The following is a 13,707-nucleotide window of genomic DNA, read 5'->3' on the forward strand; positions in this document are numbered from 1 at the left end:
TTTTATTCAGTATTGAACATTAATATAACTAGGTACGAAGATCATCAGCATTTACCTTGAAATCATGTAGGATTTCTATTTCTTGTCGGCAGGCTGGTCACCCACTCGCACGGGTTGACCAACCTTGAATGTACAAGAGAGGTACATTTGGGGCTATGTTTATATATTGAGGTATGAACTTCCCTTTATTGTGAATAATAAAGGATGAGGATATGAGTGAGTTGTATCCGCCTACAATCTTATAAAGATTGAAGATGAAATTGATAAAGTCGAATAATATAATTGCACCATTCCGTTACATGCGATCAATGTTATGGCCTGAAATTAAAACCAGGTTATGAGGTTATGAGATGAGTCGTACCTTATGTAAAATGACCTGCGTATTGTAGACCCGATATTCGCCTAGTATTATCTACTTTACGACGTGGATTGCAGCCACGTGCAGGGACCTATTACCTACAGATTGCTTTGATTCGATCTAATCATTGCAACGTGCGAGTAGCCACTACTGGAGCAGATGGAACTATTCACACCTCTGATCCTACGATATATAGTGGCCCCGGATTGTGATTTATGGATCAGATCGTCCCAAGGACAAGCTAAGATGGATAGACTACCGTGCACACTATATCTCTCTGTATATTCTTGGTATTTCGTATGATTGTTGAATGCGAGAGAGAGAACGCATCCCTTTTTATAGGAAAGGAGGGAGAGATCGGATGAGATAGGATGAAACCATATTATCCGGTCAAATCCCTATTTCTTATCATATTTCAAATTCAAAGTTGAATTTGAAATCTCAACCGAATGAAAAAGACCGGAGAAAACCTAAACATGTGGGACCCACCCACTAGTGATTGCTCACCAGTGGGCCCCACTGGCCTACATCCAACAAAGAGGCCAATAAGTTTGGCCTAATTAAACATCACCACACACACACAAAAAAATAAAATAAAATAAAATAAAATGTGACCATATATATTTTGAGGGGTCACTTTATTTTACCACTTTACAGCGAAAATCTGAGTAACCAAGTTTAGCTTATTTTTAAATGCCCCTTAAAAGTAATAACAGTGAACAACGATCTTAACCATTGGAAGTACATAAAGAGATCTGGACCATTCCAAAATGGTGGAAAATGATGGAGACTGTTCACTATTAGGTGGTTAGTAATTCGGACCATTCAAAAGTAGGTGAACAGCTATCTTAACCTTTCAAAACTACAGCGGACAACAATCTAGACCATTCAAGAGTAGCAATGTCAACTGTTCTAAGATGTTGGAAATGAGTTGGGACTGATTCTTCCATCAATATATGCAAAGATTTGATTCCCTCTTAGGGATACTTCAGTTATTTTTCAGAGAGAGCTATGGATATGACAGAAAATTGTAAAATAAAGAGACCTCTCAAATTAAAGAAAATTTTTTGGATACTTCTATGTAATTATGCATAGAAAGGGTGACACTTCACAAAAAAAAAAAATAATAATAATAAAATCCCACTCCTAATTATGCGTAAATGGAAACGCTCACCTGCGAACCAGTTCGTACGTACTACATACGAACTTTTTTGAGAACTCATCATATCTGATGATTCTCAAAAATCTGAACAGTCCACATGAAGCAGAACCTCATGAAACCTCCTGGTTCCAAATTTTACTTTGATCCAAAACTTTGGTGGGCCATGAAAAATGAAAACAGTTTCTTACCTTGATTTGAATTTCTCTTTTCTATGGCCCACCAGAATCTTAGATCAGGGTGAAAATTCACCCCTTGAGGTTTCATGGGATTCCACATCTTATGGTCTGTTCGGATTCGACACCCATGACACGTGTGCAAAGGTGCGCATGTGCGTACGTGCGTAGGTGAGCATGCCTCTATATAAATATGTAAATAACAACTAAAATAGAAATAAAAAATTCCCCTAGTCAACTCAGGACCCGGTGAGTGGCAGAGTCCTATCTGGTCCTGGTTCGCAAAATATGCCCTAAGCCAGAAAGGATAACGAGATGAACGTAAAAGAAGGAAAACACAAGTGGCTGTGATAACATGTGGCGATTGGGATCCTTGATCAGCATAGATGGGCTATAGGCAAAAAAATTGCAGTGATTGGACAACTCTGACCATCTACTTGCCATGAGTTTAGTTGTCTGAATGCAGATGGTTCCTAAATTTTTTTGGCTACTTGCCATCTACTTGCCAACAGAACACTCACTTTGACATGGCTCATCAACATGTGGCCCACCATATCATCCTTTCATCCTTTGATCGAAGTTAAATCTGCACTCTCCACTTGAAACTCTATTTCAAATTAAGGATAAATTAGGTAAGGGTGTGTTCTGTTGCATGAAAATATCACCAAATTAGTCTAATTTGGTGCAAAATATCAAGATTTGCTGATATTTGTTGCAACCAAACGCACCCAAAACCTCGAAAATTACATACATTATTTCTCATTTCCTTTTATCAATGTGAAGTCCCAATTTGAAGTGTATCAGTAATACAAGCGAAACATCACACGGCTCCATGTTCGGTGTCATTGATCAGAGCATCGCATTTCACTCCTGCCAACCATGTGATGATCTGGATTTCACCATAAGTGGACCACACAGAAAAACTGCACCAATCAGAAATTCTCACCATGCATACAAAAGTCAGATCATGGGGTGACCCTTCTGCATGAACATCATACGACGAGGGGCCCACGTGCAGTCAATGAAAGCAGGTCTACATGCTCCTCTCATTTGTTATTTATCTAATAAACCCCACATCAATCTGGCACGCGACACCCGTGAAACAAATTCAGTCACTAAATCACCATGATTGCAGGCCCACCAAAACCATTTTGAAGATGATGAAAAACAAGTACTTTCATTGAATCGAGTTGATTAGTACATGTGGAATGTAATGCAACTTCAAGAAATTCAATCACTGAATTGACTTGAGGTTCTCAGAAAAAATGTAGCAGTTGAATTACAGTAGCAGAAGGACAATGTTCATTTGACTGGATTCATCTGCCCATAATGAGAATTATGGAGCAGTATAAGCTTCAAACCCTTAGCACCCTCAGCCACCTTCGCCGTCTTCCTCACAGCAGGCGGGCAGTGACGGTAGTTCTCCTTCAGACCAGCATCATCCAAGCAAGATGACCAAGTCGGTCCGATTGGAGTGCTCTCTACCCACATAAACCTCTTTGAGCATGGATTCACAAGACTCTCACGGAACTCTGTTGCTGTCTCGCAAATCAATCCCTGAAACAGAAAGAAAAAAAAAAAAAAAGCCTCGCTTCTAGTTTTACTCATATCTCTCTCAAATAGAAACACAACTCAAGGAAAGAGGAAACTGATATTGTCCGATCGACCACTTTGTCCAGACCAACAAAACTCTATGTTGGGGCCCCCTTTTCGCGAACCAACATTCATATAGCAGGGACAACATTGTGTATGCCCAAAAATTCTATGTTGGGGCCCACCTTTTGGTGAACCAACAATCATATAGCAGGCACAACATTGTGTATGCCCAAAAACTCTCCCCCATCACGTGATCCCAACAAAACTCGTAGGGGCCACCATCTGGTGAGCAAACATTCATATAGCAGGTGCGACATTGTTTATGCCCAAAAAATTCTCCCCCATCAGATGATCCCAACAAAACTCTATGTTGGGGCCCACCATCTGGTGAACAAACATCATATAGCAGGCACGACATTGTTTATGCCCAAAAATTCTCCCCCATTAGATAATCCCAGCAATTGGGTAAATTTTTCCAATAAATGTGGACCATGGGATGTAATTGTACATTTGCAAGCCAGCAATCAGATTCGTTAGGTTCATCCGATGGGGGATGTAATTGCACATTTGCAAGCCAGCAATCAGATTTGTTATGTTCATCTGATGGGGGATGTAATTGTACATTTTCAAGCCAGCAATCCGATTCGTTAGGTTCATCCGATGGGGGAAGATACTGGGGCATGGCCCATTACATGATGGGGACCACAGCAGATGAATGGGTTAGATTGCTGAAAGTGGGAATACAGCCCCTTACTACTGGGTGGAACAAAAAGAGTGGTTTCTTTGGTCAGTCATGATATAATACATCTCGATGGAATAGAAGACAAAAGAAAGCCATTGGAAAGTAATACCTCTGCCATTGCTTTGATCTTCAGAGCAATTTCATTTGTAAGAAGGACGAGCTGCCCATCATCTTTAATTCTTTTGAAGAGGAGAGCACATTCAAGGATATGGTCTTCTGCCGTCGGTGAGACAATTTCCATCAAACTTCCACAGGTAGAAAATGGCACTGAATTAGTGGTACTGCCAGGAAACTCATTACTTCCCTCACTTAATCGGGATCGAGGAGAAACAGGTGGGGTCGGTGCTATCGGCACGCTCTCCACCGAGCTCTGAACGTGAATCCACCAGCTTGTTTTCACCATGCACTCTTCGATCCATTGCAATATTGAAGAAGCCTCGTTGGCCTTTCTAAACCGGCTTCCTCGTCGCTTCAGACAGTCGAGTTCCCTTATGACTGTGAAGGAGAGAGGAGTAAACAATGAACCATCTTAAGATTTAAGAATTGAAAGATGGTCTATTTGAATAGTTTAGGCTGCATTTGGATGCACCATTGAGCTGAATTGCAATAACTAGTTTGATATAGAGGAAATGGCTAAATTGCAATCACTTTTCATAGCATTCATAATGAGGAAGTAGCCTCGAATTGAAACTAAAGTCCTTCCAATTCCAACTCATACATAAGATAATTGCAATCGTGGAGCCGAATATCATATAAATGCTGATGTAATTGCAGTTAGGCTGTTTCCACTTTATTTTACTATAGTTATTCAGTTAAATAGTGCAACCAAACGCTGCCTTGCTGTTGATTTCCTTCTTCCTTCTTTTTTTTCCTCTAAAATATTCACATTGATTTAAAAGCTAGATCTAATTACCCATCCTTGGAATGATGAGGTGGGTCCCCTTGAGACCTTCTAATAGCTTTAGCGACCTTCTTGATTCTTCATTAAGCAGGCAACTTGTGTCCACTACCATGTTCCATTTCTTTTTCCCTTCTCCCAATTTATGAACAGCTTGATCCACAGACTGGCTCTGTCACACAATTGAATATATTTCAGTATAGAGATGCCATATCTTTAGAATTAGGGGCTTATGGGGTCTGTACATGTATGTGGAGTCCACAGTTTGGTGGTCTAGACAGTTAATCTAACGTGCCCCACCATTAATAGGATGCCCCAAAAATCACCTGCAATGAAAGATACTAACCTTTCCATGAAGGCAAATGTGGTAATCTTTTTCTTAACCATCTATCAGTAAGCAACTGATTGAACAGTTAGGATCCTCCAATCTGTGATATTTTATGACTTTTCCACTTCAACCAATGGGCAATCAGAATAATGGGTCTATCACCAAAACTGCAGGCCCAATCTGGTAATATTTTTCTTAACCATCCAATCTGTGATATTTTAGGACTTTTCCACTTCAACCAATGGGCAATCAGAATAATGGGTCTATCACCAAAACTGCAGGCCCAATCTGGTAATCTTTTTCTTAACCATCTATCAGTAGGAAACTGATTGAACAGTTAGGGATCCTCCAATCTGGGATATTTTAGGACCTTTCCACTTTAACCAATGGGCCATCAGAATAATGGGTCTATCACCAAAACTGCAGGCCCAACCAGTACAACAAAATAATATAATGACAAGCTATGCATTTTCTCAGGAACCTGTAACTCCTAAAAATTTTTACTAAATAGAAATTGAAATGAAGAATCAGAAGATGCAATCCACTTACAGCAGAAGAAGTGCTATTGTTTCCATTAGTTTGGCTATGGCTGATAGAATTGCTATTTCTTGAAGTAGCATTGAGAACTGAAACTGACTTGCTTTTGTCAATAGAGCTTTCTAGTAGAGACTGAAATGGCACCCTTACGGCATTTTTCTTCATCATGTCCAGTTTAAACCTCGGTCGGCTTTTGGAAGTGGGTTTCTTCAATTTTGAATCTTGGGAGAGGCTTGGTGTCAGATTCTCTTTGTCTGAAGGAAACATGTCTTCCTCCATATCCAAGCCGGCAACAACGCCCTTTGAAGACGATTTGTGCATTTCCATCTGCTTCATTTCAAGACTTCCTTTCTTTGATTTCAGACCAATGGAAGTTAACGGAGTCAGATTCTCCTGATCCGACTTAAAGGATTCAAATAGAAGATCCTTGCAAAGCGGTTCTTCTCCCTTTGAAGATTTCTGGAATTCCATCTGCATCATTGCAAGAGTACCCTTCTTTGATTTCAAACCAGCAGAAGCTATTGGGGTCAGATTCTCCTTATCTGACTGAAATGATTCTTCTAGAAGATCCTTGCAAAGCAGTTCTTCTCCCTTCAAAGACGATTTCTGGAATTCCATCTGCATCATTTCAAGAGTACCCTTCTTTGATTTCAAACCAGCAGAAGCTATTGGGGTCAGATTCTCCTTATCTGACTGAAATGATTCTTCAAAGACAGCCTTGCAAAGCAGCTCTTCTCTCTTGCATTGTTCAACATTTGCATTCTCTTTCTGGTTTTCTGTTTCGATCACAGAATCAGAACCTTCACCCATCTTTTCAAGACTACCCTTTTTTGATGTCGGACCGGTGGAAGTCATCAGAGTCAGATTCTCCTTATCCGACTGAAATGATTCATCGAAAAGAAGCTTGCAAAGCAGTTCTTCTTTCTTGCATTGTTCAAAACCTATATTCTCCTTTTGGTTTTCCAATTTGATCACAGCATCAGAACCTTCACCCATCTTTTCTCCAGTCCGTCCAGTTTGGATGGAAAGGAAGCTAACAGGTTTGCATCTTCTCGATTGAAGGCTCGATGACTTTTTCCACTGTTCAGATCTTCTTATCGGCGGGCTTCCATTTTTTCTAGTGTCAGACAGTAATACTTCTTCTGTGGTGAAACAAACTTCCCGGCTACGGTCTTGTCTCTCCGATTGAGCATCAGCTTCAAAACGAACTTCATCAGGCATTGAGGAGTCCACAGATTCTGCAACAAGCGATGCTGCCCAATGTTTCTGTTCTGATCTCCTTCTTTCTGGGCTCTTGTTTTCAACTTTGAAAAGACTTTGGGCAGTGAAAGAATCCTTCTCAAGGTTCAGGTTTTCTCTTTTTGTGGGCATTTTGGCATCCGAAGAAACTTCATCAGGCGATGAAGAATTCATGGATTCAGGCATGGGAGGTGCTGATGGAATGTTCAGTCTCCATGAATCATTTTGTTTCTTCTTGGGTGACTTGAGAATCGCAGCCTGTAGGAAACAATCAGGTCTGTTATGACAGAGCATTTGAGAAATAGGATTCTATCGATTCAAGAAGATTCAAGAAGAGCCCTGCAAAGGTGATTCGTGTGACAGTGTTGAAATATGGTACAATCTTCACGGCACATATGTGAGATCCAGGCAATTCATTGGGTGTGGCCTGCCAATCCAGGCCCAGTAGACAGGTTGATCCAACACATTGGATCGGGTGGGCCTCAAACATGTACATTGAATGCAGACAGCTGGTCATTTTCATCACAACCACCCATCGAACACATGCAGCCCACCAGGTGAGTGGAATGACCTGATTTTCAGGCCAGGACATATTTGTGGTGGGCCGCACCTAATGAATTGCCCAGATCTTGCACACACATACAATGTCTTCACATGTACGTCAAAGTACCTCTTCTATCACCTTCATGCCACAAATCTAAACCCTAGATCACCATCTAAAATTTCTAAATCTAAACTCTACAGATGTTGGTCATTTTCACATGCCGCCACCTGGAGGGTGGACAGGCCTAATTTCAGGCCAGCGAATGTTTTTGGTGGGCCCAACCTGATGAATTTCCAAGATCTTGCACGAACCTACCACACCACCACATGAACCTTTGAATACTTCTTCAATCCTTTAGTGTGAAACTCCACGAATCTAAACCCTAAACCCTAATATCCTTTATATCTCATTCAAGAAATGGAAAGAAATGCAAAGGAAGAAAGAAGCGAAGGTCTCACCTGATATCTCTCTTCCTTCTCTTCAGGAACAGCCTCCGGCGATATTAACGGTTTTTCAATCTCGAACGCATGACTCAATGGGACCCACAGCAACTTGTAAATCCTGGTCGATGCACCCAACCTCAACGTATCGCCCTCCACCATTTCCAGTCCAACTTGGGGTTCGATCTTCCGCCCTGAAATCCAAGTCCCATGAACTGCAACAAGAAAAGAAGCGACGAAATCAGAACCCCAGAAATCAATCAAAATGCGAAAAAAAAAAAACGATTTCCTCTGGATAATACCTGACGACAAGTCGATCACAGAAAGCTGTTGCGATGAGGGCCGAGACCTGATCTTGAGATGGAATCGGCTGATGCTGGGGTGATCCAACACGATATGGCAATCTGGGTGTCGCCCGACGAGCAATACCTCATCTTCTTGATTGGGTTTTTCGCCATTTTCTCTGTCATCGTTCGAGGATTGCGATCCGGAGAGTGGTGGGGGGTTGTTGAGGATGATGTTCTTGAGAATGATACCGTTCTTCAGGACCGTGAAGACGGGGATTTTCGCCTCTTCTTCCTTTGATTTCTCCTTCTTCTCTGCCATATCTAGGGAATTCTCTTCTTGGGTATGCTTGGATTTTGCTTTGGTATTGAGAGAGAGAGAGAGAGAGAGAGAGAGAGAGAAGAGTAGAGGGGAAGAATACAAAGACGAGAGAAATTTAAAAGAGGTTCTTGAAATGAAATGAAATGAAACAAGGCCAAACTCTAGTGATGGTTCACCACCACTTTGAAAATGGTGGTGAACCATCCTCCTCACGGGTGACTCGTGTACAGTTATCCAAACCATCCATACGGACATATTTATAAAATAACTTAGACTAAATAATTTTAACCATCCAAATGGTGGTTATGAAATAGATGGATAAAATTAAAATAATTAGTGGTGCAGATTACAAGGTCAAAATCAATAGTTACTATCATCTTTTCATTGTAATTTTTGAACTATACATAACTCATAATCATTTCAACGATTTGGACCGCTAGATTGTCATACAACTACTCCATGTGCTTGGTGGAAGAGTCACCACCATTTTTGGAAGGGTGGTTAACTATCAGCCTAGTCAACTCATAAAATCGATTAAAATGCAGGGATTTGAATTTAAATAGAAAAACGATAGCCGTTGTACGTTTCTAACGGCTATTTTTTTTTAATTGAAAAAACTGAGAACCCATACGTGCTTGAGAATACCAGCCGTTGATCTGATGCGGCCCATCTATCTGCGTGACCAAAATTGAGGCTAGTCTTGTCATCAAGTGGCCACACTTGTAACAAGAAGTAAAAACACGAAATGCCCAATATTCCACATTTGATGGAAATGTATGGCCCACCCGACAAGCGGAGAGGCCGTGCTAAAAGGACGCGGATTCGCTACTGAACTTGACAGTAGCGAGTATCGCTAGTGAAGTGACGTCACCACGTTCTGTGGACCCCACCATGAAGTATGTATTGTATCCACACCGTCCATGCATTTGAAGAGACCATTTTAGTGCATGATCCAAAGAATGAGGCAGATCCAAAGTTCAAATGGACCCCTACATAGAAAAAAGTGGGGATTGAACGCATACCATTAAAATTTTCTTTGGGCCACAGAAGTTTTTTATCAGGCTGATATTTGTGTTTTCCTTTATTTTATGTCTTTTTTAACTTATAAACAGGTTAGATTTCAAATAAAAATCATGGTAGGCCCTAGGAAGGTTTCAATGGTGGCGTTACGGTCCGCACTGTTTTCTGTGGTGGGGTCTACTTGAACTTTGTATCTTCCTCATTCTTTGTATAATGCATTAAAATGATATATCCAAATGGATGGATGGTGTGGATACAACACATACATCATATTTGGGCCCACAGAACGTAGTGACGTCACTGGCCGAGTCGCTATTGTCGGGTTCAGTAGATAATCCGCGTCCGTGCTGAAAGGGCCAGATCTTCGCGAGAAATTGACCACTGTAGACGCCACCTTTCACTCGGCGTCTTTTCAAAGCGCTCCCAAACTTTACTTTCCCGAAGTAAACCATTCTATACGGACACTTTACTTTCACGAGAGCTTACTCACTTTACTTTCACAAGAGCTTACTCCAGTGTATAGAGTTACTTATAGGCAATCCTACGCGGGAGCAGGATAAAAGAGGGAGTAGAATTTTACCGTTAGCTTAATAAAATGATGTGGATCCTATAATGGCCCTATTTCTCATGACGGGATAAGTTTTTGCCCCCACGTTAGATTTTAGATTTATTATTATTATTATTATTTTTTTACGATGAAACTACTCTTTTGCACCACCGTTGCATAGAGCTGGGCATCGGACCGAGTTGGACTGGATTCAGTCCAACCCAATTCGGTCCAAAATCTACGTGGCCGGATTCGAACCTGATCCAATCCGGCACCGAGTCCGGGACATCGGACTCAAACCGATCCGATGTACGGTTGGCCTGACTCGAACCGAGTCTGACTTGGTCAGGGAAACCGAGTCAGATTGGATTAGGTACGATCCTGATCGGATTTGTTAATGATAAAAATCATTATCCTCATTGTTATTTTCGATGTGGTCCATTTGAGCTTTAGATATGATTCATTTTTTTACCAAATGCTCTAAAATGATCATGAAAAATGGATAAATGGTATGGATATAATAAATTTATCATTGTGAGGGCCATGTTGAACTCGTTTGAGCCGTTCGTACAACTTAGAGCTCGAGGCGCTTACAAGTTACAGCTGTTTACGTGCTATGAACGGCGTTAGTGTCATTGCTGTGCACGAAAGTCTCGTGCACGTTGGTGGTATACAGTGTATTGACATTAGCAAGTTAGGTGGGTCTGATCATGGTGCATGTGTTATATCAAAACCGTCCATCCATTTGGCGAGCTTGTTTTAAGGCTTGAGACGACCACACTGAAAAAAGCAGTGAAGATTAAACGTCTATCATTAAAACCATTTTTGGGGTCACAGTTTGATGGAAGTTTTGGATGATTTCAAATTTGTTTTTCCTCTTAATTCAGGTCTTTGTGACCTTATGAACAAATGGATGGAAAATAAACGTTATGGTGGGCCCTACAAATTGTTTAAAGGTGAAAATCATTCTCAGTTGCTATTTGTGGTGTGGTTCAGATGAACTTTGGATATGATCCATTTTTTTTGGATAATGCTCTAAGATGAACTCTAAATATATATATATATATATGAACGGTGTAAATATAATAAATACATCATTGTGGGGCCATATAACTTTAATCTCCTTTGAACCGTTCGTACAACTCACAGCTCGAGGAGCATCAATGCTCATCTTGGCACGACATGTACCTACACCTAGCGCGTAAGCCAGCTACATAGTTGTGTGCAGTCCACTAGCAAATCCTCTTACTATTATACACAGTAAACTCTGTTGGGGCCCACCTTGAATGCGTGTGATTTATCCACGCCGTCCATTCGTTTTTGCAGATAATTTTAGTGGTTGAACCCAAATTGATGTATATCCAAAGCTCAAGTGGACCATACCACAGGAAAAAGTAGAAATATCAAAAGAACTACTCCTGATCGGGTAGGATCGGATCGGGTTTTCGGGTCGAGTCGGGTCGAATCAGGGCTAATCCGAACTCGACCCGAAAAGATTTCGGATCTAGATGGGGCTACCCAATCCGCATTGATCCAGACCATCAGTTCAGTTCTGATCGGGTCGGATCCACCAGATTGGGTCTGTTTTACCCAGCTCTACCGTTGCATCGTACATCCTCACCTGCTCGAAAAAGGGACTATGAGACTCATGAAAATAACGTTTGGGCATGTCCTTTGACTAATCTGATCCGTTCAATCCAAGGCATGCTAGGACATTGGAGGGCTTTGATTTCATCTTCATCTGAATCTTTTATGTCCCCCAATAGAGAGAACGGTGGCCTTTCTCTGTAAGACTAATTCTTATTGGTGTGGTATATCCCAGATGTCTTCTTCCCCGATTCTTGGGTTTTGGGAATTTTCCCAACCTAATGGTAAGAGGGGATTTTAATGGATATGCACTGTGGGCTCCATAATATCAATCTGTAAGTCATATATGTGAGGTCAGCCCCACGTTCCAACCCATTTTAGGGTTTTTGGAGATTTGTCTTTTAGAGAGAGGAGACCACCACCACCGAAGCTCGAGAAAGAGGGGTCCAGCACCATTGAAGTGCACGTGGATGTTCATGTGCATGTGGGTATATGATGGGTAGAGGTAAGAATACATAGAAGTGGAAGTGCATGTCGATGTGCATGTGAATGTGGATGTGAATTTGGATGTTTACATTGGGGGGAGGGGGGGAGACAACCCACATGTTGTAAAGAAAGACTTAATTAATGCATTTTAAAGTCTCGTGGGGTCAAAAAGACATTCGGGCGCGGTGAAGATAGCCATTCTAATGTACGTTAAGAAATTAATTGTCTAATCGCCCACTAAGAACAAATGTGTAGGTGAGTATATTAGTTTAGTGAATAGTATAGATAATTTTAATAAGTATCCTTGGGGGAGAGTTAGCTACAAGATTTTAAAGGACCATGCCAACACAACAATAAAGGAGCATTATCTAAATTTGTATAATTTCTATAGAAACCCATTGTTGGGGAACCGCGGAAGCACACATGGTTGAATAAAGCAAAGTACTACCAATAGCACAACCAAGTTCAAACACAAACAAACCAAATTTACATGAAAAACCCTTGTGGGGAAAAAAACCACGACACAAAGTGACAATGATGTACTATGAAAGTAGAAAATTACAAGAGATAGAGATTACTGATTCGAACAAATCTCGAATCTCCCTTACAAGCCTAAGATATGCCCTTGAATCCCCTTTGGAACAAATTAAAAAGCCTTATATCTCTCCCAAATCCTTATTACACCCATATACATAGTAATACAAGGAATCACAATCGGAATAGGAAATAAATCCCGCACTTACGGAGTTTTGTGGGCATGCTCGATGGCACATTCAATATATGAGACTTTGATGGCATCGAGCACATTTGATGACATCAAGAAAGGCCCCAAAACTATCGAGCGATAAAACATGAATTTTTCGGATTTTTTTCGATGGCAGCAACGTCCGCTTAATGGCATTGAGCTGTCTGTCAATTTTACAGATTTAATATATCAACGACACCCATTTTCCTTCAGGTGATTACATTTCACAACAAGGCACCGTTGTACTAGCATTTTGTACATTTCATTTTCATGATACCATGCCTTATATTATTTTTTTCCTTTTATTATCTTATATGCATATGAGGTATTTTCATCTTTAACCGGCCCAAAGTGCAGGACCTTGAGAAGGACTCTAGTACAAATTCCACGATTTCTAAACTAGAGTACGGTCATGATAGCGTACTCCAAGAGCATTTCGAAAGTCTTCAAAAAAGCATCGCTAAGTTGAAATCTTATTTAACGGTTTGTTCATATAGTGTTACCATAACCTTTATGTTCTGATAGTACATGGATGATGTTGCAGTTTGTAGTTAGTGGGGAGTTCATTACCATTGCAGATGAGGAAGAAACTGACGTTGTTAAGAAAGTGAGAAGATTTGTTGTTCGAGATGGGTCGGGGAGTGAAAAGAGGTCGAAGAGGAAGATGGATTTAGAAAAGGAATAAGATGGGAAGAGTGG

At 40.9% G+C, this 13,707-nt stretch overlaps 1 protein-coding gene across 1 annotated transcript; it reads right to left on the bottom strand.

The window, feature by feature from the left end:
• Positions 1 to 2,851: 2,851 nt before the first annotated feature.
• On the bottom strand, positions 2,852 to 8,713 carry LOC131235117 (FHA domain-containing protein PS1). The gene is made up of 6 exons (XM_058232248.1): positions 8,320 to 8,713; positions 8,036 to 8,232; positions 5,807 to 7,291; positions 4,945 to 5,101; positions 4,141 to 4,526; positions 2,852 to 3,250 (listed from the first exon to the last, which is right to left on the bottom strand). The coding sequence occupies exons 1-6, from the start codon at positions 8,621 to 8,623 to the stop codon at positions 2,996 to 2,998; spliced, it is 2,784 nt and encodes a 927-aa protein (XP_058088231.1). The 5' UTR covers positions 8,624 to 8,713; the 3' UTR covers positions 2,852 to 2,995.
• Positions 8,714 to 13,707: the final 4,994 nt, after the last annotated feature.

The sequence above is a fragment of the Magnolia sinica genome, chromosome 19 (assembly GCF_029962835.1).
Source record: "Magnolia sinica isolate HGM2019 chromosome 19, MsV1, whole genome shotgun sequence".
In the NCBI taxonomy this organism is placed as follows: Eukaryota; Viridiplantae; Streptophyta; class Magnoliopsida; order Magnoliales; family Magnoliaceae; genus Magnolia; species Magnolia sinica.

What these genes read in the sequence shown, in the direction of transcription:
- LOC131235117 (XM_058232248.1), bottom strand. Translation starts at nt 8,623, where the DNA reads ATGGCAGAGAAGAAGGAGAAATCAAAGGAAGAAGAGGCGAAAATCCCC. An exon ending in TGTGATCGACTTGTCGTCAG is followed by an intron (nt 8,233 to 8,319) that starts GTATTATCCAGA and finishes TTCTTGTTGCAG; the next exon opens with TTCATGGGACTTGGATTTCA. An exon ending in AGAAGGAAGAGAGATATCAG is followed by an intron (nt 7,292 to 8,035) that starts GTGAGACCTTCG and finishes TGTTTCCTACAG; the next exon opens with GCTGCGATTCTCAAGTCACC.